Source organism: Halyomorpha halys, unplaced genomic scaffold (assembly GCF_000696795.3).
Source record: "Halyomorpha halys isolate HHAL.00 unplaced genomic scaffold, Hhal_1.1 Scaffold83.1, whole genome shotgun sequence".
Lineage (NCBI taxonomy): Eukaryota > Metazoa > Arthropoda > Insecta > Hemiptera > Pentatomidae > Halyomorpha > Halyomorpha halys.
The window spans coordinates 538,253-563,177 of record NW_027115065.1 but is presented as its reverse complement, the minus strand read 5'-3'; the positions used below and the strand labels follow the sequence as shown (position 1 = coordinate 563,177).

At 28.1% G+C, this 24,925-nt stretch overlaps 2 protein-coding genes across 3 annotated transcripts in view; both read right to left on the bottom strand.

The window, feature by feature from the left end:
• Nucleotides 1-1,146: 1,146 nt before the first annotated feature.
• DNApol-alpha73 (DNA polymerase alpha subunit B) lies at nt 1,147-3,254 on the bottom strand. The gene has a single exon (XM_014439306.2). It carries the CDS (start codon nt 3,061-3,063, stop codon nt 1,405-1,407), a length of 1,659 nt encoding a protein of 552 aa, XP_014294792.1. The 5' UTR covers nt 3,064-3,254; the 3' UTR covers nt 1,147-1,404.
• A 2,100-nt stretch (nt 3,255-5,354) lies between these two features.
• Nucleotides 5,355-24,925, bottom strand: part of SamDC (S-adenosylmethionine decarboxylase) — a 20,549-nt gene continuing 978 nt past the window's right edge. The window contains exons 2-9 of one of the 2 annotated variants that reach the window (XM_067052150.1): nt 23,908-24,294; nt 23,653-23,739; nt 17,847-17,973; nt 10,755-10,857; nt 10,373-10,596; nt 8,415-8,507; nt 7,159-7,314; nt 5,355-6,452 (exon numbers count right to left, since the gene is read on the bottom strand). In XM_067052150.1, coding sequence (XP_066908251.1) covers nt 6,309-6,452; nt 7,159-7,314; nt 8,415-8,507; nt 10,373-10,596; nt 10,755-10,857; nt 17,847-17,973; nt 23,653-23,739; nt 23,908-24,023 — 1,050 coding nt within the window. In that variant the 5' untranslated portion in view covers nt 24,024-24,294 and the 3' untranslated portion in view covers nt 5,355-6,308. Of the gene's footprint in view, nt 6,453-7,158; nt 7,315-8,414; nt 8,508-10,372; nt 10,597-10,754; nt 10,858-17,846; nt 17,974-23,652; nt 23,740-23,907; nt 24,381-24,925 lie in introns of those variants that run through there. The other variant, XM_014439316.3, reaches the window with a different exon arrangement.

Here is a 24,925-nt window from a genome sequence, read left to right as displayed (position 1 = left end):
ACCGCACCCGGACCATATTCCTTTCATAAATAAAATTATCATAAAACCAATTGGAAAATAGCTCCACCTTTGAGGAACTATAATTAATTGTCTTAATAACAGCCAACTCTACATCCTATCAAATCAGGAGGGTTAATAACATCCAACATTTACTGGAAATTTCTAGTGGTGTCATTTAATGGGAAGTCACTCTCCTTGTTTTCCACTAGAGCTCAGCACTGTAATATTTTTACATTTATTTCATTATTTATTGTTTCCTCTTACTTAATTTTAATATTACCTTTCTCATATTGCCTTTGTCTTCTTATAATACTTAAACTATTCATATCTGTTAAAACTATTTATGTATCCATAATATTAGTTATTTTCTAATCATTCTATAAATCCTCATCGTTTTATAAATGGTTTCAGTTAATTAATTTTAGAATTTTAAATTAAATATGGTTCTCATAAAAAAAACTAAAACTAAAATTGAAAACGGCAGGAATTTTCATAGAGTTAATTTCAGACAAATAATACCAGCATTAAAGAAAAACAGAAAAAAAAAATTGTTAAACAACTATTAAGCTGAAAAATGTTTTTAAAAATACACAAAAGTGGGCAAGTGCCATAAGGGGAAATGGACATTCCAAATTAACACATGTCTACTTAATCACAAAAGAGGGCCAACCTAAAGCCAAACCTGTCAGTCCCCGTTATTCATAAAACATATAATTGAAGAATGCACATAATTTTGTTAAGCCTTCAAAAATAATAAAATACTTGGTTCAAGAGAATTGGTTCTGAAAGACGCAGTGGAATCCACAGACAAAATTATTAAAGTTCTGAAAGAAACAACTGTATACTAAAATATAAATTACCAATATTGACCAGCGTTAAAAGAAAAGTCTATATTCATCTATTAATTGCTAAAGACAAGAAGATAAATAAAAAAAAAAGGGTTTAATAACCAAGATGTTGATCGCCCAGAATAAAACTGTAATCTAATCTATGTCAACTATTGAACTGAAAAATATGTCTTAATGATTAATTAATGTTAAAGGATCTGCAAAAATTATTAATTATACAAAAATATATATATTTTACAAACCATTTTTATAATACAATATATACAATTAATTTTCTTATTATATCAATATTTAAATTTACACACACCATTACATATCTATATATGAACTTTACAACCAAATACAGAACTAATGCTTTCCCTAAAAAGATTACAAGTAATCATCGATAAAAGGTATTTAATTGTTGAATAGTACATTCAGCACTGTTTTTTTAACATATTTAACATACAAAGATAATCAACTATACACGAACTGCTTTGGCAAACATTATTGGGCTAATTCTGTAGGAATAGTTTTCAAAAGCCAAAGACCGATGAACAGCTCTGCCATGCAGTTGCTATACTTTAATAATTTTAACACTAATGTGAGAATCAACATTCCAAGAAGATCCATCAGACAGTGGATTAACTTCAACATGTGCAAAACTACCTCTTGTACAGCCTTTAACTATTCTTTCAGGATTAATTACAAGACAGTTTTCAACATTCTTGACAAAGAAATGTAAATCAGATGGAAGAATCAATATATGTGGAATAGTTGGAATTCTGGCACATTTATACCACAGGTTGAGGTCTACACTAATATCTAAATCGGATGGATAAAGTGGATAAAATGTCTGTTGTTTTAAGAGATGGCCAGCGAGTCTTGCAAGTCTATTACCCTTACAATTCGATACTTCTTTCTTGCTTAAATGGAGAAGAGAGTCAACAGATGTTAAACCTATTAATAAACCATCAATATTTATAAATGAAGGATCAGGTAGGAAACTAATTGCATTTTGAGGACCAGTAGTGGAGTTGAATATGGGTGGCGTAGGATAAACTGGTAGATTGACAATATCTTTCGGGCTAGAGATAAAAAAAAACTTAGTAGGCAAACCAGCAAGACTGTTGCTTATTTGGTTCAAAACTCTTTGATGATAGTTTTCAAATGTTTCAGCAAAATCAGAAATATTCAATTGCTGGTTGGTCATATCTAATATTGGACCGATCAGAAAAAAAAAATTAGGTTTATGTTCTTGAAGATATTTAATAATAGAATTGAACACTTCACAACTTTGCAAATCAGATCCTGCAAATGGACCTGCAGCAAATACAATTTGTAAAATATTTGTAACTTTTGGTGGTTCTGGTGAAGGACCACTAGCTGATAAAAATAACTGAGTAGCGATTATCTTTTTGCCTTCTCTAAATCCCTTAAAAGCTAAAACTTGTCCAGGAAACAATGAAAAGTCTGGGATTTGAGACATGTCAACTTCAATTTTTCCTTTACAAGATGGTCCAATTCCTTGCACTTCGACTTTTTGGGAATTAATACGGGCTTCTTCAGTACTAACTCGACCAACAAATAATGAATTATCATCAGAAGATACTTCGAACTGTGTGGGATCAGCTAATTCATTAGTACTTACTATTGTGTTAGCAATTTCTTCACAAAAATCTTCATTTAAATTCCAAATATCATACAGCACATCATACATGTATTTCCAAACATTTTTATCAATTTTATAAAAAAGATTTACATCTGGACAGTATGAATTTGATTTCCATTCATTGGAGGACTTTCCGCAGGAAAGAAGTACTTGCCCAGATGGAATATTGGATTCCCTTTTTTCTTTATTGACAGATGGGGAATAACTGGAAGGGGAAAAAGTCATCCCCTCACTTGGACTACTTGCATGAAATTGTAATAAATTTTTTCTTTTAGGAGTTGTTTCTTGATGAAATGAGTTCTTAGCTGCATTTCTGCTTATTTGTTTTGGAGTAGAAAATGATTTAGAACCAAATTCCTTTCTCTCCATTATCTGAAGTCCTTCATGAGTAATGGATAAATTAGATGACAGCTCAGAAAAAGCAAAAGCCACCCAGGCATCGACAAAAGCAACTTCATCAATGTTGTTTCTCAAGCAAAATTCACAACACATCTCTAAAATCTCATCAGTAGATGATATTCCAACTCCTGACAGTTGCGATTTCATTTCTTCTTTAGTAACCATTATGAATGAACAAAAATAAACACCCTTCTGCTTTAAATGTAGTCGTAAAATCACATAAAAACGAAAAACTTCAATTAATAACAGTCTAATCAGCAGTTACATGTACTGAATACGAAAATTTATGGCGGGAAATACATGGTAGGTTTGAGCTATAAGGCGGTAGATATCTTCCTCAAGATTAATACCTCTTTGTAAAAATTAAATTGAACACCAAGATTATTTGAATTACACATGTTTACGTCATTCTCCCTTCTATATTTTCACAATCTCTGATTCTCGTATTGTTTATAAGAGATGTTGGCGGTCAATAAAGGTATCAAAATAGTAAAATAACACTATTTATTGTTAGCCTGAATAAATAGTTTTCTTTTACTATTTTGATGTCTTTATAGATCGCCACCCGGGCTATCTTCCTACAATCTATAGTATAAATATACTTCAGTCCGTCAACTATCTTCTTCCAATATAAAAGGAAATTGTTAGATCGTTGATTGAGCGTGTATAATTAATAAAAGAAAGATGGTGTGGCTAAAATATCACAAATAGCAAATAGCCAACGATGGCTCATATCGAATTGTTTGTTTGCTATTTAGTTCTGTTATAAAAGCAAATGTTTAATAATCATTAACTGGATCCTCCCTCCACCTAACTCTATTTTCGAAAAAGAATTAAATTCAAGGAATCTTTTTTTTTCATGCCGTTTTTCAATTTTAGCCACTTTTTAAGTATTGCTCGATTTAATTGTCTTAAGCTCATTCATCCAGTTTTAATTGAATGTTTCAAAAGTGATATATTGCCTTATAATATGTTTTGTGTATGATCTCTTATGATACAGTGACATGTCCGTAGATCGACCGTCATACTCCCTGTAAGTTTGTGCTTCAAAGGTAAGATTTAATAATCTTACAACAATCTTAGGCTTTTAAATTTTAGCCACCTTTTAAATATTGTTGGATTTAACAATCCCCTCTTCCCAATTTAAGTATATGTTTCAAAACTGATACTGGACCGTCGCTAAATGGGGGTTTTAGATAGGGGGATTCTCTGGCCTATCAAAATAGATTACTTATTAATAATTTAAAGGCAATAATATAATGTGCTGTTTCATCGATTTTGGTGGAAAAGTTACTGTATTAACTAAGGCATATACTTAGTATAAATAAGTAATTTGGGTTTCGTTTTACTAATGAGCTAGCGGCAACTTGTGACCAAGGCTGATTAAATCGAATGAACTGCTTGACATACATACAGACCATTTTATGAAACTTGGTATTTTAGACCTAGTAGACCATAAAACACATATTTTAGGAGGGCGCTAAACCTTTACAGGAGAGGGGCATAGGCCATCCCCTAGGAGGTTACCACACCTGGACAATGGAAGTCATTTGAAATAAGTTAATTAAAAAATTGAAGTAAAAGTGTTAATTCTTAATTAGGAACCTTTTTAGTCAACCAAGTGAAAAAAGTTTACCCTTTGCAATATCAGAGGTATCATATTGTTGATTCAAAAAATTGGTTCCTTTAGTCAAACCACAAATTTCTCTGAGGCTATTGGGCTGATTACTTTTTTTTTTAGATTTGACCTGTGACAGATCAACCCCAAGTGATCTTTGGAATTGTTCTAGGTTCCTTCCAACACAAGTAAAGATTTATGAAATTGGCATGTGCATGCTAGGTGAGGGTTTTTTGTTCCAAATCGTGTATTCACCAGGCCTCCTGTAGTACACTAGTTTTAACTTCTGTTGGAACAAGAATATAACCTTCCACCATCTTGTTTCAAAGTGGGAGCTGATTAGAAGTAAATATTATTCTTAAAGAAGACCATTATTTCTTTTCTGTTCTGCAGGATTTCAGCTCCTAATGTCTGGATACAAAATTGGAGATTCTGCGTACAATAGCTGAGAGTTATTCTTCAGACTACAATGCCAAAATGGCTGATTTCGATTTAACTTAACCTACTATTTTCTCTTCTAAACTCTTTTTCATTTATACAAATCCTCAAGAAAAAAGCTATGAAGAGAAGCAAGAGTCTTTTTTATGAATTCTTCTATAAATGAGTAGTAACTTTCCCCCTACATCTTACTTTTCAAAAGGTCTCTCTATCAGGCAATACAAATAAGAATTAAGTGACACACTTAAGTTCTGTTGAGCTTCTTTTCATTATTGAATAGACCAAATCTTTTGTTATTTAACTATTCAAATAGATACCAGTAGTTTTATGGTTTAATTAATATTAATTTTTTTTAATATAAGGAGATTGATGGGATAGGGAATAATGAAATAGATCAATACAAATTCTAAAAACAAGTATATTTTATTTCTATATTGCTTTAAGAGATTCTTCTAAGATATAATATATAGATATAATAATTGTCTATGTCTCAAACCCTCCACTGTAGCCTCCCATACCGATAAAATAAAGCTACAAAGATTTTTTTTTTTTTAAAGGAATGAATATAATTAAAATGCACATTGATAAAAAAATTAAAAGCAAAATTTAATAAAAACAAAGTAAATGGAATGATGATACAATTAAATTAATATATATTTACATTAAAAATAATTACACTATATCGAAATAAAATGTATGTTTTTATGTAACTGGGTAATCGCTGTAAAAGAAAGTTCAAACAATAAAAGACCGTTGCTTAATCCTCCACCAAATATGAAACTTAGAATTTTCTAAAGGCAAAATATTAAATTCAAAGTATGAACTTGACATAATCATAATCGAATTAATAAATTGTCTTTTAAAATTATCCATGTAAAAACATTATATTGACATTGTTAGCAGCATATATCACCACGAGTCTAACAATTTCAATATTTCAACCACATTAAAGAAAATTTAAAATGGTTGCCACCGACAACTGCATATTACCAACAACATGGCATAATACCGATATTGTCTAAGCATCGGATTGATGCATTTAAATGTTTCTACATTCTCCTATCCATTTTCACCAGAAGAGGTGACAAAAATGAATCCATAATGACAAAAGAGAAAACATTCAAATAAAAAAAAAGAAAGAAAAGGTTCAACGATAATTAAAAGAACTCAGGCGTCATAAATGAACCCAATCAAATAAACCATTCCATAGAGCAAAGAGAAACAATGTTATATTTCAAGATATTTTGTATTGCCACCAGGCAATGAAGAGGTCCACAGAAGGAAGGAGGTAAGAGACTACTTGGCGAGACTTGAGGCTGGTGGGCTCGCTGCAGCACCAACCAGCAATTGACCCTCAGCTAGGGAACTTGCTGTAAAACGCAAAGCTGAGATCGTAATTACGAAGTTGACAGAAACCGACTTCTTGGCACTGAAGCTCTCCAAAGTTATAATATTTGTTGTTCTTTGTAGTCAAGGAGAAATCGGCAGCCACTGATTCCTATTTATAAAAAAAAAAAAAAAAAAATATTAAACAATGATCGTAAAAACTTATTATTATTTAAAAGATATTCTGACAGTGGTGGTTATTATTTAGTAAAAACAGGGTTCACACTAACAAAATTATAATCTTGGAATCTTGGTTTTTAATTAAACAAATTTAGTTTTATTAATTAAACATATTCAATAATCTTAACATTGTAAATCTTTTAAAAGAGTCTAAACCCACAAATTATCAATTGCTAAAAGAAAAAATAATTGTTATGATAACTATACCCCACCTGCAGAGTGAGGCAAAAATTAGCTATAGTTGAAATTAATTACTAAAATTGTCATAGCAATGATATTTATTTGTGAATGGTTCATTCATGAATAAGGGTCATATCTATGGCAATTTTAGCTATTAATTTTAACTATAGCTAATTTTTGCCCAGCTCTGTCCAGTAAAATTAATAAAACTATACTTGCACCCAAAAGAGAAATTAGAATACAAAAAATATATGCTCCTCAGAAGTTAGGAAACAAGTAACCTCCCTTCCTTCAACTGGTTCCATTTTTGTTCAATTACTCAATCTCAAATAAAGATTTAGATATTTGATTAGTAATTGTATTTTAATTTATAAAACTTGAGAATTATAAATGGAATAACCACCACTATATTCAGAACAGTTAAGAAATTAATAAGAATTAATTAACTATGATCATACCTTGTTTGCAAAAAGAGTCAAAACAAATTTACGTGGACGAAATATATTCAGAACTCTTTGTATTACATCTCTGTAAGAAGCTTGAGGTACATTAGTTTCAAAACTGACATAAGAAAATTCAGGCTCTGGAGTAATGTGGATAGTCATGTAGTTTCCCTGAAAAACATTTAATCACGGTTTAAGTTTTAACAGTTAATCATAGTATGAGTCTTATTAACTTTAAATTAATTAAGCAGTAAAACTTCCTTTATACAACTTTGCCTGTTATAATGCTTTTTTTCCTCGGTTTCGGTAACAGTATGCGGTTTCTTCATGAAACTTTATTTGTAATAACTATCAGATTTCATACTTATAACACTCTAAAGTATCTTTTTCTCCAATATTTCTTAGAATTTAAATGGTTTGTTTAGTAAATACAGGAGAGTTTAACTTGAATTTTTAAAGGAAGTGCAGATAGGTAACAAGATTCTATGATATCTATCAGGTAATGATTCTGTATGTAATTCTAAAGGACGTTCTGTTGTTTGGATATATCTCCATGAACAGAAAGCTCTTTGGTTTCATGGATACAGAGCCATAATTTTTTTTCCTAATTTGCTTTTCTTCCTTTCACATTCTAGAAAAAATCTTATGAATATCTTCTTTTATTACAAAAAAACAAACAAAGAAATTGATTTATGAACGATTCATGAAATACCATAAGTTTGAAAATAAAGAATAAAGTGAAACTGAATCAGTCAACAGATGTTTTGAATACGTTATAGATAATAAGCTCATTTTTTCATTATCTTATGAACATTTTTAAAAATACATAAAACCAGGACAATCATCAAGATCCTAGATTTAAATGCTTTTATTTTTCTAATAAGCAATGAATAATTTTAAAAGGGGAAGATGGTTGAGGATGCGGTCAAATTAGGCGTTTGATTTTCAAGCTAACAGCTCTGAAGAAGGCTAGAAATTCTAGCCAAAATGTTGGCACAATTAAATAGGTTATACCAACTTAATTGTGTTTCACTTTGACCACACTCCCAACCATCTTCTCCTCGTACGTCATCCACGGTCAACTATCTCTCATAATTAATAAATAATTTTAGTTGTTTTTAACAACTTTCCAGATAAACTCTTTTTACTAATGCATTATAATGAAGTTTTACTGTACTACACTATAGAATAATATCTAGTATATATAGAATAGTAAATAATAGTATAAATATAATGACATGTAGTATTATATCGAACGGTTTGCTACTTACAGATTTATTTATTCCATTCATTGAGTAACCACATGGTTCAAATAAGTAGTCATCTATCAGCATAGAAGGGAAAATCTTATCAATTCCAGATTTCTAAAAAAAAAGAAAAAAAAATCAATTTAATATATTGAAGGAAGGAAGATGTGTCCAATAATACTTAGTTCCAAAAGATTTGGACTCTCGCTGATTTATAAAAAATTATTTTCAATACCATAAAACAAAATTAATTTTTTAATCAACTCAAGAACTGAAAACTCCTGATAATGAAATTCACAATAATACAAAATTAAAATCAACTGAATCAGAACAGTAAAACAACACTTTGTCATCTTTCTATAGTATTTTTTTAATTCGGAGTCTGGCCATTCACGGTGCAGAAACCAATTGGTGGTTTGATTTCAAGCTAACAGTATCGTTTAATGTTTTATTATCTTCATTTTAACCCCCCCCCTTCTTTTCCATTTTTCCCCTCAAATTTCCTTACCCACGTTATTAGTCATGTTCACCATATATTATAATTGTTGTTTTAATTTTTTTTTTATTCATTTCTTTTGTTAAACTCAACTTCTATTTTGCCTCTTTACCTCATATTATGGTTACATATTTCAATTGTTACATATATTTTCTTTTTCTCAATTTTATTTTTTTTCCATAATTTTAATTTTTAAATTATTAATAAACTAATATACTCATATTCCTTTGCATTATGTAATTTCAAATTTTTATTTTTATTTCTTAATTGTGTTATTTTTTCTTATCTATGTATACATTTCATTTTCCACTTCTTTCATAACTTTATTTTATTAATTCCTTTCTGTGCAATTATTTACTTTATGTCATTCTGTTTATGTTTTCTTTTTTATTAGCTGTATTCATTGGTTGTTATCTTGTTCTGGTCTTAGCCCTGAAGAAGGCCAGAAATTCTAGCAGAAACGTTGGCACAATTAAATAAGTTACTTCAACTTATTTGTTGATTTGTTTGACCACACTCACCAACCATCTTCTCCTCGTATAAGTCATCCACGGTCAACTATCTCTCATGATTATGATCAGAACAGTATTAGTAAACATTTGTTCTTTGAATTTTGTTTATTTAGTAAATATTATGAGCATATTTTCATGGAAACCCATTTTATCTTATCTTGACATATAAAAGAACAAATAGCACTCACTCACTGACTTATTGATCACAGTATACTAGAGATGTGTAGTTCAAATGAACAATTCAGAAAAAGGAACTACTTAGTTCAGTTGGTGTTTTTGTGGTATCCAGTTCCTTAGTTCCTTTTGCTTGCTTGTAAACAAAGTTAGAACTATAGAACCAAGTTGGAACTATTGAACTACAAGGATTCATTAGTTCATTTACCATTTTAGTTTAACTTGAGAATCTAGCTTGTTCACCCCAGGCCATTGTTAAATTAACTGCTTTATTGATCAAATTTTTCACTGTGTGTCTGATTTGATATGTGGAGTGATGTGAGTAATAATTCAGTATTATACCATCACTATTGTATTGATGAGTATATCTTATGCTTATTTCTTAATTATTGCAATGCCAAAATATTTTAATATATTCTCTTTTGCTCACATGTTTAAATATGTTTATACTTCAACGCAGGTATTATTATTGGACCTCGAAGAATCACTCAATGAAAAATGAACTGTCTAGTTCAAACGAACTACCAAAGAGCTATTCATGGAAAAGAACTTAGCTTATCTCTAATCAGTGTATACCACTCGCTCACTGCCTTATTGATCACTGTATCTCAAAAATTACAATGATTATGAAACTGAAATTATTAGTGGTGATCCTATTTTTGCTGTAATATGTGCAATGAGGCTGGGCTAAAAAAATTTGGATTAAAAATATTTCTAAAATGAAGAGAGGGATAGGGTGATTAGAATGGGATATTATATAATAATTAAGTCGTAAGAAAATAAATAATAACTTTTCTTACTTGTGTAGCTTCTGCTGCAGTAGGTGAATTTTTTTTTGTGAATATCGACATAACTTTTGGATCCAAATCGGTCATTAGCACTTCTAACGTTTGATCAGGTTCTAATTTTCTTCTTTTACCACTCGGTTCGTCAATGTTATTATTAGATATTATTTTTGTTCCTTGGAGTGTGTAAAGAAACCAGCAATCATAGTCAGAAGAGCCCAAGCAATAGCCAACACCATCTGTAATTGAAGTGTAAGTTATAAAATTAAATAAAGGAGGAAAAATGCAGGCAATGCTGTTTTGTTTAAGGATTTATTATGATGCATAACATTAATGAAAATTCAATTTTTTTTTTTTTTTAGAGATAATAAATTTTTTAAGATAAATCTAATTTTACCTTTAAAGAATTTGTCAAGATACGCCACCTCTTGTTCAAAACTTATGTGAGGAAGTTTTTGAAGTTCAGGTTTCTTGAAGTTTTTTCTTGAGTAAAACACATCCTGAAATTATGAAAAGAAAAAAAAAAACATGAATCAATATGTATTTTTTTTTTATAACTGTTAGACATTAGGGAAAATACAAGCAGCATAAGGAATGTTTTAAAAAACTGAGAATTTTTTCAAAAGATAGGTTTTTAAATGTCATATAAACGTTCGTTATAACACCTTATTTTAACACATGAATTTTTTTATGACGGGAAAGTTAGTTGGGGAATGTGATCAAAGAAGAAAATACCCAGTAAGTGTAAACATATTTGTAATGAGTGCCAACTGACATTAAAGCCTAAGCAGTAGACCTTAAAGATCACATTTCTGAAAATTTGGAAGAAGTAAAGCAGGGGATGATGGTAGCAGTGTGCTAACTCGCCTGTCTGCCAACCCATAGATTGCAAGTTCGAGTCCCCGGCCCTATCTGAGATTTTTTAAAGCTTATAACTATACAATACTAACTTACAACCTCCCATTGGGCATTTGTGAGGCCTGTCAGCCAATGGCTAGTGCTCACAAATATAGGCGTGGGAGTGACGGACCCACTCTATGAAAACCGTGTCAAGAAACGTGCGATGTATTTCCTAAGTACATTGAGCGAGGCCTTGGACCTCCACAGTCTGTCGTGCCAATAAACAAACAAAGCAATGTCAGTCATATATTTTTTTTTATAAGTCTTTTCTTTTAACTCAAAACAACTTTAATCAATAACTAGAGGATATAACTATTGTTCCTGAATGGTAATCACCCTATATTTATTCAAATATATATATTTTTTGGTTTTATATCTTTCTTGAAATTTTTAACTGTACATAATGATACATTTAGTAAATTTGATGTAATTTTATAATGGAGTGAAACAGGCATGCAGAGAAACTGCTATTGGTAGCATACTATTTTTTTACATTAGCAGGTCTCATGGCCATCTTCTTTTCAGCCACCTCAGAGAATTGTCAACAATGGAAGAGGAAGCAAGGTTAGAAAATAGTGGATTTGAGTGGTCAGGGAGTTTATAATGGAAGGAATGATATCTGGTTTGGGCTAGATAGGTTACCTATGGAACATTAAGGTCTTTATGTATGATTTTATTTGTGACAAAGTAAGGATCATTGAGGATTTTGGATTGTAAGGATTGGATACAAGAGAAATTCGAAGGTTTAGTAGAGCCCTAAAGTTCAACTCCGTAAGTCCAGATAGGCCTTATTACAGTCATATAGATCAGTCTTTTGTAATAGATGGGATTAACTCGCAGTTTCCTGTCTTTTCGGTCTTGTGTTAGGATTCCAGGTCATAATGTACATTTTTAGAAATAAAAATTATTTTGAGACTACTGTGGCATTTTTTTTTACATATTTAAACTCTGAAATAGTTTCCTTCTTGGTGTCCTGATTCATTTATTGGGTTATTTTGTATTTTTGGGAATTTATAACATAAAAACCTAGATTATTAATATATCTAAATTTATAAATGATACCGGGTGTTTCAGGGTTGATTGTCCCAATCGAAAATATGAATTAAGGATCGAAAAACAAGAAAAAAATTCCCACATTCATAATATTCATATAACTAATTATTTTTCATTAGTTTCTTATATCATTTACTGAAACTAAGAGGAAGTTAGTTTTTTTTTCTTATCATGGGTATGAGACAGACCTGCATAATCAAAATTAATGCTGGTCACAACTAGTATAAAATAAATGAAGATTTAATAAAAAAAAAATCAAGGGTAGTAAATGAACCTTCATTCATCATTGGTGTCATAAATTTCGAATAATCACTTTAGCAGTTAATTATTCACTACTTTAAAGTTTATAGAGAGTATTAAATAATAAAAAAATATCAAACAATCCTCATGCAACCTGCATTTTAAATATATCTGCAAAAAATCTTCAACAGACCACGAAGAGCCTGTTTAATTAAAAACACTTTGTTTTACTAATTCATATACCTATCTCGCAACTGCCAAAGATTGCTCTTCCGTTTGGTTGCACAGCAATCGACATAACAAAAACCTCATAACCTTCAAATTTCTGAGAACAGATATTAAATAAACATAGTAATAACCTCTCTACATAAGACATAAATTACGCCTTTGATAAACTCTTTTATTTTGATTTAATTAAAAAAAATATATATACAATTTCTGATTATTAGGTGAAATTATTAAATAATTCTGGCTTCATAAAATTGAAACATGGAACTTATTATACCGGGTGTTTCAGGGTTGTGTCTCAATTGAAAATATGAATTAAGGATCAAAAACAAGAAAAAAATTCCTTACAAAGGTATGTCCGTTAACACTTTGTTTAGGAGATATTAACGTCTGAAAATTTTTAATGTTATGAATTACTTAGGTTATAATAAATGAAATAACATTTGTTCCCACTACTTTATTAATGAAATGTAATCATTAACATTTACATTAAATGTTATTGTTTCGCAAGATTCAATAATTCTTCCTCGTAAAGAATTTGTGTTCAGTATCAAACAAAAACATCTAGTGGAGTCAGATCTGGAGAGAGTGACAATAACCCATATCTATCATCGTTTGGCCACTGCTGCTGGGGAAGAAAGATGACGAGCCAGTCTTCATTCTTAAGGTTTAACGCTTTGGACAACTTTTAATATGAATGTTAATTAGATTACTGATTTAATATATTTATGGTTTGAGAGAAGTTTATGTTAATAATTAGCCGGCGAAACAAAGATAATTTAAATAAATTGTGACAATTCAATGATTGAGGTATATTCAAAAATATTGGTATTATGTGAGGAAGTGATATAGTAATAATGTAAAAACTATTTTTATGTTGTCTCCTTGAAAATGGCCTAAGAGCTGAACGTTGAAAGTTTTTTAAAATAAAAAGTTGAGAGAAATTTGGATCATTGAAGTTAGTGTTATTATTAATGAATGTTAATGTTTACATTTCATTAATGAAGTAGTTGAAATAATTAAATAATTTATAACACTGAAAATCTTTAATCATGAATATCTTCTAAATGGACAAACCTTTAATCAGATTTTTCTTCTAGTTTAGATCTTTAATCTATGTTTTCAGTTAAAATACTTAGCCCAGAAACACCCTATAGATCAATTGGATGATAAATAAGTGCAATATTTCCTTTGATAGAAATCGATCTGCATATATTGAAAAAAAAAAATTATTTTTAAAATAAGAGGGTTAATAGTTTATTTTCTTTTTTAAAAAATTAACCTAAATGCCATAGAAAGCTTGTCAGGCTTATTTGAAGAATGTGCTGAAGGTTATGAAAATAAGAAATAAAAAAATATTAAAAAAAAAATTATTATAACCCCAAATATAAAATAAATAAAAAGTGATTAATAATCAACACCAGTTATACTGGAACAAATATACAGTCTAACTTCTCTAACTCAAATACCCAAAATAAAAAGTAAGAGATATTTGGCACAAAAAATTTAATGTTTATTTTATTAAATATATTGATCCACAACTCTTAGGGGACTTAAAAACATGTGTTCTGTCTAAAACTTGAGTTCAAAATTTCTCATCATCACAATACTTAACCACGCCTTACTATAGGGGTATTCATGATCTATGTTAAAGCGTGTTAAATGGAAAAACTCGTGTTAAATCGAAAAAAATTGGCTTCTTTTGCCGTGGTAAAACGAAATAACATTTAACATGGCTGAGAGTCTGTTACTTGGTCAGTTAAATCGAGAATGACGTCACACAATAGACCAGTTGAGATTGCCGCCATATTAGTTGTTGTGACTTTCAATACAGTTGTCAATTAGCTCATCTTCATTCTCTTCTTCACAAGTTTGAAGATCAATAAGACACTCATAAGCTAAACTTTCACACAAATTCCACTTTTCACTCACTCTAGGCATGTTTTAATTAATTACTTAAATCAAAACTGAAGTAAACAATAACATGAGGGTCTTGAAGGAAGGTTATAAACATAAAGGCTTATACAACAAGTTGCTGAGAAAATCCGCTAGGGGCTCTTATGCATTTAACGTTTAACATGACTTCAAATAGGGCTGCTCACAATCCTATAGTTATAACATTTAACATGGTAAAACATATAACATTTAACACAACATCATGAATACCCCTTATATATTTCGTATAAAAGTAAGTGAAAGTAAAAAATGAAGCTTTAAAATATTAGATCACATGATCTATACACATTCAAATGATATCTATATATGTTCAAATGATCACATGTAGTAAATTGAACAAAATATAGCAAGAAAAGCATTTTAGAAACTTTAACAGTATGATGAGAGGACTTAATAGAACAGAGGTTGCCAACTTTTCTGTATATAATATATACTTTCCATCTTATAAGCGTGTCGCGATCGACTTGTCATAGGCATAGTCTAAGGGGGAAGAAGGGGTGTGAAATGCATACTATGTTTATACACAGTGTTTCAGTATAAGATGCATTCCAGTAAATATTAGAAAACATTCATCATTCACCATTGTAAAAAAAAGTAATTGACTTCCGATTCTTCATTGATGTGATAAGTGTTAGATTTTTTTCGGTTTATTACTCATGTACATGGGTATACTAGAATGAAAAAATATATGAAAATTTATAGAATAAATATTGATTTAAATATTTTCTTGGAAAATTCAAAAACTCCTGAACTGCGGTAATTAGCTCCATTACATTGATAGAAATAATAACAATACTGCATAATATGATTGAGGACAGTAATACACTTATATTCAAATCTAATATAGATATATTGAAATTTGTGACAAGTATGTCAAAGTTACAATATATTTATTATGGTCTACAATACTGAATTCTTAATTTAAATTGAATTATTGCTATTCCTAATATATTTGTAATATTGTCTCTTATTTTTCTCTCAGTGTAATGACTGCAGTTTAGAGATCTGTTTTTGAGAATGCTCACTAATCAAGTAAATAGATAGAACAATTTAATTTAAAACAAATAAAAGGTACTTGCATTTTAACCAGTAGAAAATTTGAAACTCAACGTGGCCACCGAGGATAAATAATATTGATTCATAATAATATTGTTCATACAAAAGAAAATAAGCTACCGTATGACACCACCAAATATTCGAGCTAACTGACTGTGTTCTTCAATGACTTGAGTCGTAATTGTTATGTTCACGTGTTGCATCCGGTAACAAGTGTAACACAAAATTCAAAATGTATTGTGCTTGATGGGTGGAGATAATAGTGTCAGGCTGTAAGAATTCTAGGAATTTCTGGAATGCATTAAACTATTGCTAGTAAGTTTTGTCTTTTACAATTGCGTACACAGAATTGACCAAAATTGGCCTGGCGATTGACTTGGTGTTCACCACTATTATAGAAGGTACAAAAAACAGAGATGATTGCAGGAAAAGAGAAATAAGAATAAAATAAGGCTAAGAAAAAGGAAAAAAAAAATTCAATATTGTTCTATTTCTTTTTGCTTTCAAATGTAACGTATTAGTTAACCTCCAATATCCCCACTCCTCTATCCTGTTCGTCTTCTTATCTGCTTTGTGGGTGTCCTGTTTTGTTCATTCCCTTTCCCCCCCCCTTATTTTATTCTTATTCCCCATTTTTCATCTTTTAATGTGTACTGTATTTTTATATATCTTTTTAATCTGATTTATTATTTGCTCTTATTTCTGTTTTCATTGATTATCTAATACCTTTTGTAATTCTTGTTTATTTATACTTTTCATTCAACATCTCATTTTTACATTTCTTTGTTCATTTCTATATAAATTTTCACATATTTTAAATATTTCATGTTATCTGTTCTCTTAGGTTTTTACATTATTTTAGACGTTTGTATCTTTTTTAATATCAAGTTCTGCAAAACAGAACATATTTACATCTTGGCTAACATCAAATAGTTTAATTACTCTTTGTTTTTTTTACCACAACCAGATCATCTTCTTTAATGTACTACATACAGTCAATCAACAATCTTGCAATAAATATATTTTTATTATATTATATTATACATATATATTGAGTTATTAATGTTTGATTGTACTGGGTTATTTTATGAAGTCCATCACAAATATTCTAATTAATTAACCAAAATTTATATTATACTTATAATTTTTAATAATGTTAATAAACAAATAACTTAAATTGAAACTACTTCAATCTATTAACAATGTTCTGACATTTTTAAAAAGAAAAAAAATTGTTAAGATCAATTGAGTTATCAAAGTTTGACTGTATTGGATTATTTTATGAAGATAAGAGATGTTTCCTTGATCTTCATTTCGTATTAATCTATTGTGAATCCAAACTGATGCAATGAAATAAAAAAATTAATAATCCTATTAAACGAATAAAATATAAATTCTTTACTAGGTGAATAGAAAGTAGTTTAGATCATATATAATTTTTAGCAAGTCTCAAATTTTAAAACATGTTCTTAGAAGTAGTAAATAATAAGGAAATTCAAATATAAAATACCAAAAATCTTCTCATTTTCATCCCCCAACTCATTCCCGGTTTTTAAATATAATTAAAATTTAAAAAATAAACCTGACACAATTTAAAAATTAAAATAAAGAAGCTAATAAATTCATCTTTTTTTTAATATGAGCATTAATGTTTTTATCAATGCAACAGATTTACTCAATTATTGCATCGAAGAAAATAACAATAATGTAACATGAACAAAATAATATTAACAGGTATTCCTTTCTTACAAATTTCAAAAATAATTTTTAATACCCATGCTAGATTTACAAACCAATTATCACATCTTGACGATGCTTAAAAATATGGGCTTTTGACAATCTTCAAATCGCTAGGTGCAGAAGTGGGGGCAACCCTAAAACAATTTTAATTATAAATAAAAAAAAAAGGGAGAATTTTATATCACTGTGTCCACTAAGAAGCTTGTTAGGTTATATTGTGTCTTTTTGAGGTTAACTTAATTTTTTTTTTTACATGAACACTTAAGAATAAGAGGATAGTAAAAACCAACTTTTTATAAAACTAGATTGTACTTACATCAACTTCAGTAAAACCTGCATATTTTTCAACTAAATCAAGAAGTTGTTTCAAACATTCCAGAGGTGTTGTGGTGCCACACGTTTTTAATATAAATCGTCTTTCGGCGACAAACATACTGCTTTCACTAAAACAGAATAAATTTTATAGATACATAAATAATACATAATATGGACTCTTTAATGTAAATATTGATAACTTTTTTTCTCCACTCTTAATGATATGTGTTTTTTAGAATTCTCGATGTTCAGATAATAATAAAATAACCAAAGTTTTATAACCAAATGTTCTATGTAACCGTGATAACTACTAGAACTAACTCATACAAGGATTGCAGTAGAACTGTTGAGTTAGTTTTAGCAGCTATTGCAGTTGTTTAGAACACTCAGTTATAAAACAATTGGATGGCTATGAGAACAATAAAGTCTCAAAATATTGCCACAATATAGTCGTTTTTATTAATGACTGAATCTCAAAATTTTATATTATTAACAGTCAAGAAAAAAAGTTATCTATAAATTTTATTTAATAATAATAACTACTTTAATTTTTAATAAATACAGACACATTATCGAACAACATACAAAAAAGTACTACAGCAATTGAATATCTTTTTGCCGAAGGTTGATTAACAAAGCAAAACAAAAAGCTTCATATATTTAGCAAAACTTTTATATTAAATAAAATATATATTATACACATACACTTTATATATATATCTAGTAACTAAAAAAACAAAAAACAAAATTAGAAGATTGCAAAAATCTGAATAAGGAACAAATTAAATAGCAAATATTATATAATAAAATAATAATAATAAAAGCATAATAAATGAAAACAGTTTTTTTATTTTCTTTGAAATATTTTAAATTTTAAAAGTGGTAAATAAAATTTTATTTAATATATATACTCATCAAAACTTTTCGAAATAAATATTTGTTATACTGTTATATATTTTAAAATTTATTTGTAATCATATAACAGATAGTGTGCGAGTTTAATTGAGAACTACTTTTAATACATTGATGTATTTAAACGACAGTTATAAGCAACGAAACTTGCAATAGATGATATTTAATGTACGCAACAATGAAAAAAATATAATAAAGACAAAATATTTCAAAAATTAATTATAAAAAGCGAAAGTTACAAATGTAAACTTTGATATTCTCTTTTTTACTAAGGGTATATAATTTTATTATTTATTTCAAGGAAAACCCAGTTGCACCATCACAGTTTAAACTACAATTCTTAAATCTCAGGTAAAATTAATAATTATCTCTTGCATCAGGGAAGTTAACCTTCAAATCAAATGATGACCAGTTAAATAGAGATTTAGAGCAAATCTATGTTTGAGTAGGTAACCATACAAGGAACCTTCCATAGTTCCAATTGAATCTGCTATCTAGCAAAAGTGTATTGCATTATTCTGTTTCTTTCTAAATTCAATAAAATGAATTCAATCAAGATAGACAATTTGACAAATGACAGAGACTTCAATGAATTAGTTACTCAGGAAATAACGAAACAAAAAATTATTCCAAATAATTTTTAACAGTGGTCGATGAAGAATTTTGTCAACTATTTCGACTGTCAAATCATTTTTAAATTTAATTTTACGATTTCTAATATTAGAAATAGGAAATATGGAGTTTCAGGTTACCTTCGTAACCTGGTTAAGAAAACTACAGACCAGAAACTTAAGTGCTGGAGTTTTACTATTTTTTTTTTGTTTACTACTTAAATTTTTTAAATGAAATTGTTAAAGGTGTTTTTCAGTTATAAATTACTAGATTTGTCCTAGTTATTCAATATATTATAAATGGTCCTACTTTATTTTAGACTACTTGTCAGGTACTAACATATCGGATTGTCCAATAAGTAAGTAGCTATTAGTAGTATATAAGTTGCTAAGTTACATATTGAACAATCCAATATGTAAGCAGCTGATAAACAGATAGAGAGTCAATAATTATATAGAACTATTGATAGTGATATCTTAAATAACTTGGATAAATCTCTTGAAATTAGGAAGATGTAAGACATAAAATAATGAAGATAGATTTAATAATAGATAGTTTGTCTCAAATATCGTTCAAAAAATATAAATATAGGAAGTAAGAAACATTAAGAGTTTTTCTCTTAAATTAAATAAATAACAAAAATTAAAATTATTCTATTAGATTTATATGATTTTTTAGCCAAGTTAAGATTAAAACTTTTAGCAGTTCAGGGTTATCTTGATATTATATGCTATCAAGCAAAATTTAATTGTTACATCATAACAAAAAAAAAATCATTCATTCATGTACATGATTCATATAACAGATAAGTGTTATGTAATCAAAGATAATTTTGAAGCAAGTATGTAGAGTAGATTCTATTATTATACACTTGCTAATTTAGTGGATTGACCTAAATGAATCTAAATTAATACAAACACTTGAAGGCACTGTCTGCAGATCAATAAACCTCGTTACTCAGAGAAATACAATAGCAAGAAAATGATTAAAATGAACAAACACCTTGAAAAAAAAAAAGTGGTTTTGAGACAGAGAGGGACGTCAATAAAACTAGAATTAATTCAATTGTTCCAACATTGCATAAGTAGTTAAACTCTTAAACAATTATTTCCCAAGAATATAACTTTATTGAGGGCAAAGCCTGAATTCTAATTACAATTATGTATATAATATAAAAAAAAATAAAATAAATTAAACTAGATTTTAATGCACAAAAAACAATCAGGAAATAAGTCAATAAATGTACATTAAAAATAACTACCAATAATTATTTTAAAAAAACAAGCTTAATGGAACGTAATTAAAAAATATCTAAACTATGAAATAAATAATCGAATTCTGGATTTAATAAGAATATAACTCAACTGTGACCAAAGCTTATATCTAATCTAATCAAAAATATGTACAATAAGACTAGATTTAAATCAATTATAAAAAAAAGGAAAAGTTTAAAAAAAAAAAAAATTATATTAAAAACTAACTTAAAAAAGGGACCAATCTAAAAAAAAACAGTTTAAAAAAGAAATCGGGACCAACAGTTTAAACAATAAGTACCTAAATGAAATGTAATAAAAAATCAATCATTAAATAAATAATTGCTTTCCAAAATTATAATATATAATAACCATTTTAAATTGAAAAAATAGTTTTACAAAGAGAAAAAAAAAAATAAAAAAAGATTCCTTAGTTATCGTAAACCTATTTTGACAAAAAATAGATGTAGGTATATGAAAACAATAATAAATATAAAAAATAAAAAAAAATATCTTCATATGTTTCCTGAAGATAACAAACTATAATTAATATTAAATGTTGTCTCTAATAAAAAAATCTTTACATCATTTAATTTGAGAAGTGTGTTCATGGTGTGATAAATTAATTTATCTTGGACATTAAGTAGTTTGGACTTTTTTGTCTGTTAATAACAGCAGTATTTTCTGTTTAAAAAATGGGTAATAAAGAAAATATATTTATAAAAAATAAAAAAGAGACTTAATTCTATTATTAAGCCAAAATATACTTTAGCAATAGGATAAACAGATTTGGGCATATACCCAAAGGGAATCAGCAATAAGGAATTCCATTAAGGTATTATTTTTGTCTACGAGGATTGCTGCAGGGAACGAGTTTACAGCAGTTGGATACTTATCATGGGCAAATGAAAGCAGTCAAATAGTAGTACAGAAATATTACTATTAAATTTGTTATATTAATCATGTAATATATATAATAGTAGACTATAATTGTTAATGTTTCTGATGAAGTAAAATATTAATATGACAATAATTTATAAAATGGAACAAATAAAAAAAAAAAAAAATGAAGATCATAAGTTGCTATAAAATAATTAAGCTCAAATTCCAATCTTGAAAAACTATTAATACAATGTCAGTTATTGTATTACCAATAGACATGAGCAATGTATTTTGTTCAGGAAATATGCTAAATTATATACATTACATTATATCATTGAAATAAGGTTAATATTGACAAATAAAGTAATAAAATGAATTAATTATACAAGCAGGGATCAATAAAAGATTAAATATATCAGTGATAATGGGCTATGGTATCAAGAAAAATTAATCCGGGTATTAATTTATAAACATTTAAATTTTATATAATGTAACAGTGATAATTTTTCTAAATGACTAAAATATATATTTTGAATATTTAAAGAGATTTATTTTTGTATTTGATAATGCCCTATAAACTAAATAAAAAAATTCAGTCTTGGATAAAAAAATATGAAATAAATAAAAACACTCAAGTCAAAAAATCACAAGAATACAGTTTTTAGTTTATTAAATAAAGAAATAAATGTACCTATATATTAATAAGTTTTTAATAAATATTTATTAAAATGTTAAAAATATAAGCAAAAGTTTAATTATTATTGATGTTAAAGTAGCTTTAAGCATAACATACCAAAAATCAAATTTTATTTAGAACATAAAAATAGTTAACTAGAATTGGATAATGTATATATTAAATCCAATTTACAAGATCTCATAACAAGAAATTTTTATTTACTATTTAAAGTATTTTTATTAATTAATTTATAATTTAAAAAAAAGATAATATATCTAATGAATAAAAAAAATGTTAACATCACTCTTTGATTTAATCATAATTAATCAAAACATTTTTTGTTGAATAGTGAGCATAAAAAAAATATATGTATATAAAGCATTTAATGAAACTTTGTCAATAATCATAAAATACACAGTACAGTCACAAAATCAAAACAAGATTTATTTTGCTTTAGGTTGAATATTGAATAAACTATTTAAAAAATAAACATCATTAAAAAATCTTTGATCATTGTAGTAAACCAAATCAAATTTTCTTATTAGGGAATATTTGCTGACTGAGCAAACAGTTCATAATCCAGGATTATATTACTGAGAAAGATAATTTATTGTAGGAGTGGCATAGCTATTGCATTAGAATATGAATATATATATACATATACATAATGTAAATTATTTTAACCCTTATATGAAGGATAATAAACCAGCAGTAAGGTTTATGTTCAAATGAATCACTCTGTGTATATATATAAACACAAAGATAAGCTGTAACAGTATTGATCAAATTCTATCCACATGAAACAACAAAATTCTTGCATGCAAATGATTGATAAAAAACCAATTATGTTATATTTGAAACTAAATAAAAATAAAAAAATAAGAATTTTTAATTTAATTTTAGCCAGTCTAATTGGAATAACCGAGATTAAATAACTGGTAAATATAATATCTCATTGAAATAACCAGTAAAAAAATATTATAATAAGAATATTTTAAAGATTTTAGTAATGGTTTATAATTATTAGTTTGAAAATGGGTAAAATAGGGCCGAATAGTTACTTAAATAATGAATTAAATGTGATTCTATATTTTTTAAAAATATTGTATTAGGATTTTTATAAATATTTTAAAAATAGATAGATTAAATACAAATAAGTCAAAAAAAATAAATGATTTCCAGTAAAAAAAAAAAAATTGATGAGATTTAAAGTTGTCGAACATTTATTGATATTTTAAAATAAATGTAACAACTCTATCCAGAATAAACATTTTAAATTTGCGAAGGGTATTTTACTTTGGCATTACACCAAACTTTTTTATTCCTCTACAATTTTGGATGTCTAGTGATGTAAAAGTGAAATAACATACTATAAATACACTATGATATAGTAGGAAGAAAAATTAAAGTATAATATATAAATAAAAAAAAGAAAAGTTAAATTTTTCGATTACTTTCTCAAGAGTACACACCTTAAAACATAGGCATCAACTTCATCATTGCTGGAGAAACTTATAACTTCACAGTGAACAGTTTTCAGAAGGCTTTCAAGACAGGATCTAATAAAGAAAGAAATATTATTATCATTAAAATGTTTTAAAGTGTTCTGTCATAAAGGTTTGAGTGTGAAGTAATTACTTATTTTGTTGAGTAAATAGTTAATTAAGGTGTATTCTGGTATATAGTTAAGGTTTTTAAATATGAATAAGAATCTATTAACAACTTACCTGGGTATTTGACGAAGATCTCCCTGGGAGGCCGGTGGTTTTTTAAACCAAATCTCGAGAAGTTTCTCGACTCCTTCGAAGAAATGTTCTTCACATATATTACCAGTATCCGACATTTCTCGGTGTCTGGCGAATCCTCGTATTCGGCTAACTAAGATCTCATTAAATGAACGCTTCAAAGAATAAATGACCGAGGTTGAAGTACTATCTCGGTAGCCCGGGTGAAAATTCACTTGCACATGCGTTAAGTTCAGACAGCTGACTGAACCGCGCTATCGACCAAGACGACTCCCGAACCAATCCTCGCCTCTCTTCCCTCAGGAGTGGGGGAAGATTCAAATAGAGCCAACTTTCCAAGTGTATTTGAAACCGAATTAACATCCATTCCTGAACGAAACATTAAAAATAATAACAAGATTTTATAAAACATTTTCTTTTTTATAAGAACAATTCTATTTTTAATATTTTACGTGGTCCAAGTACTAATTATAAAAATTAATGTCATATGCATGCAGTTTTATTAAAAGTAACATAAAAAAAGGAAGGTTATGGCAGTACTACATTTTAATGGTGGCACATCTGACAAAAAAAAATTATTTTTTTAATTTTTTTTTTTTTCGTACCTTCCATTCAAAAGGAAATAAGGAAAATAGGTACAAAGAATTTTAGTTGAGGTTGGTATCCTTTTTCTACCATGGGTATAACAAAAAAAACAAATTCACTATTTGAGTATAAGCTATATATATATATGTATACATGGGCGTACTCAACGGCAGCTGTCCCCCTCCCTCAAAAGTGAAAAAAAATTATTAATTTAATAAACATTTTTTTTTTTTTAGATAGAGAGAAATAGTTTATTTATCTATGCTGCCTAAATACATCAGGTTGCTATCTCACACAGCATACTTATCAATCCGTAATCGGACTTATATAAATTACATATACATGGTATAATCAGATATAATAATAAGATATAATAAACAATTTTTTTTTCCCCCTACAGTTTCCTTTTACAATC

Coding starts and splice junctions, on each gene's coding strand:
- DNApol-alpha73 (XM_014439306.2), bottom strand. CDS start 3,063: ATGGTTACTAAAGAAGAAATGAAATCGCAACTGTCAGGAGTTGGAATA.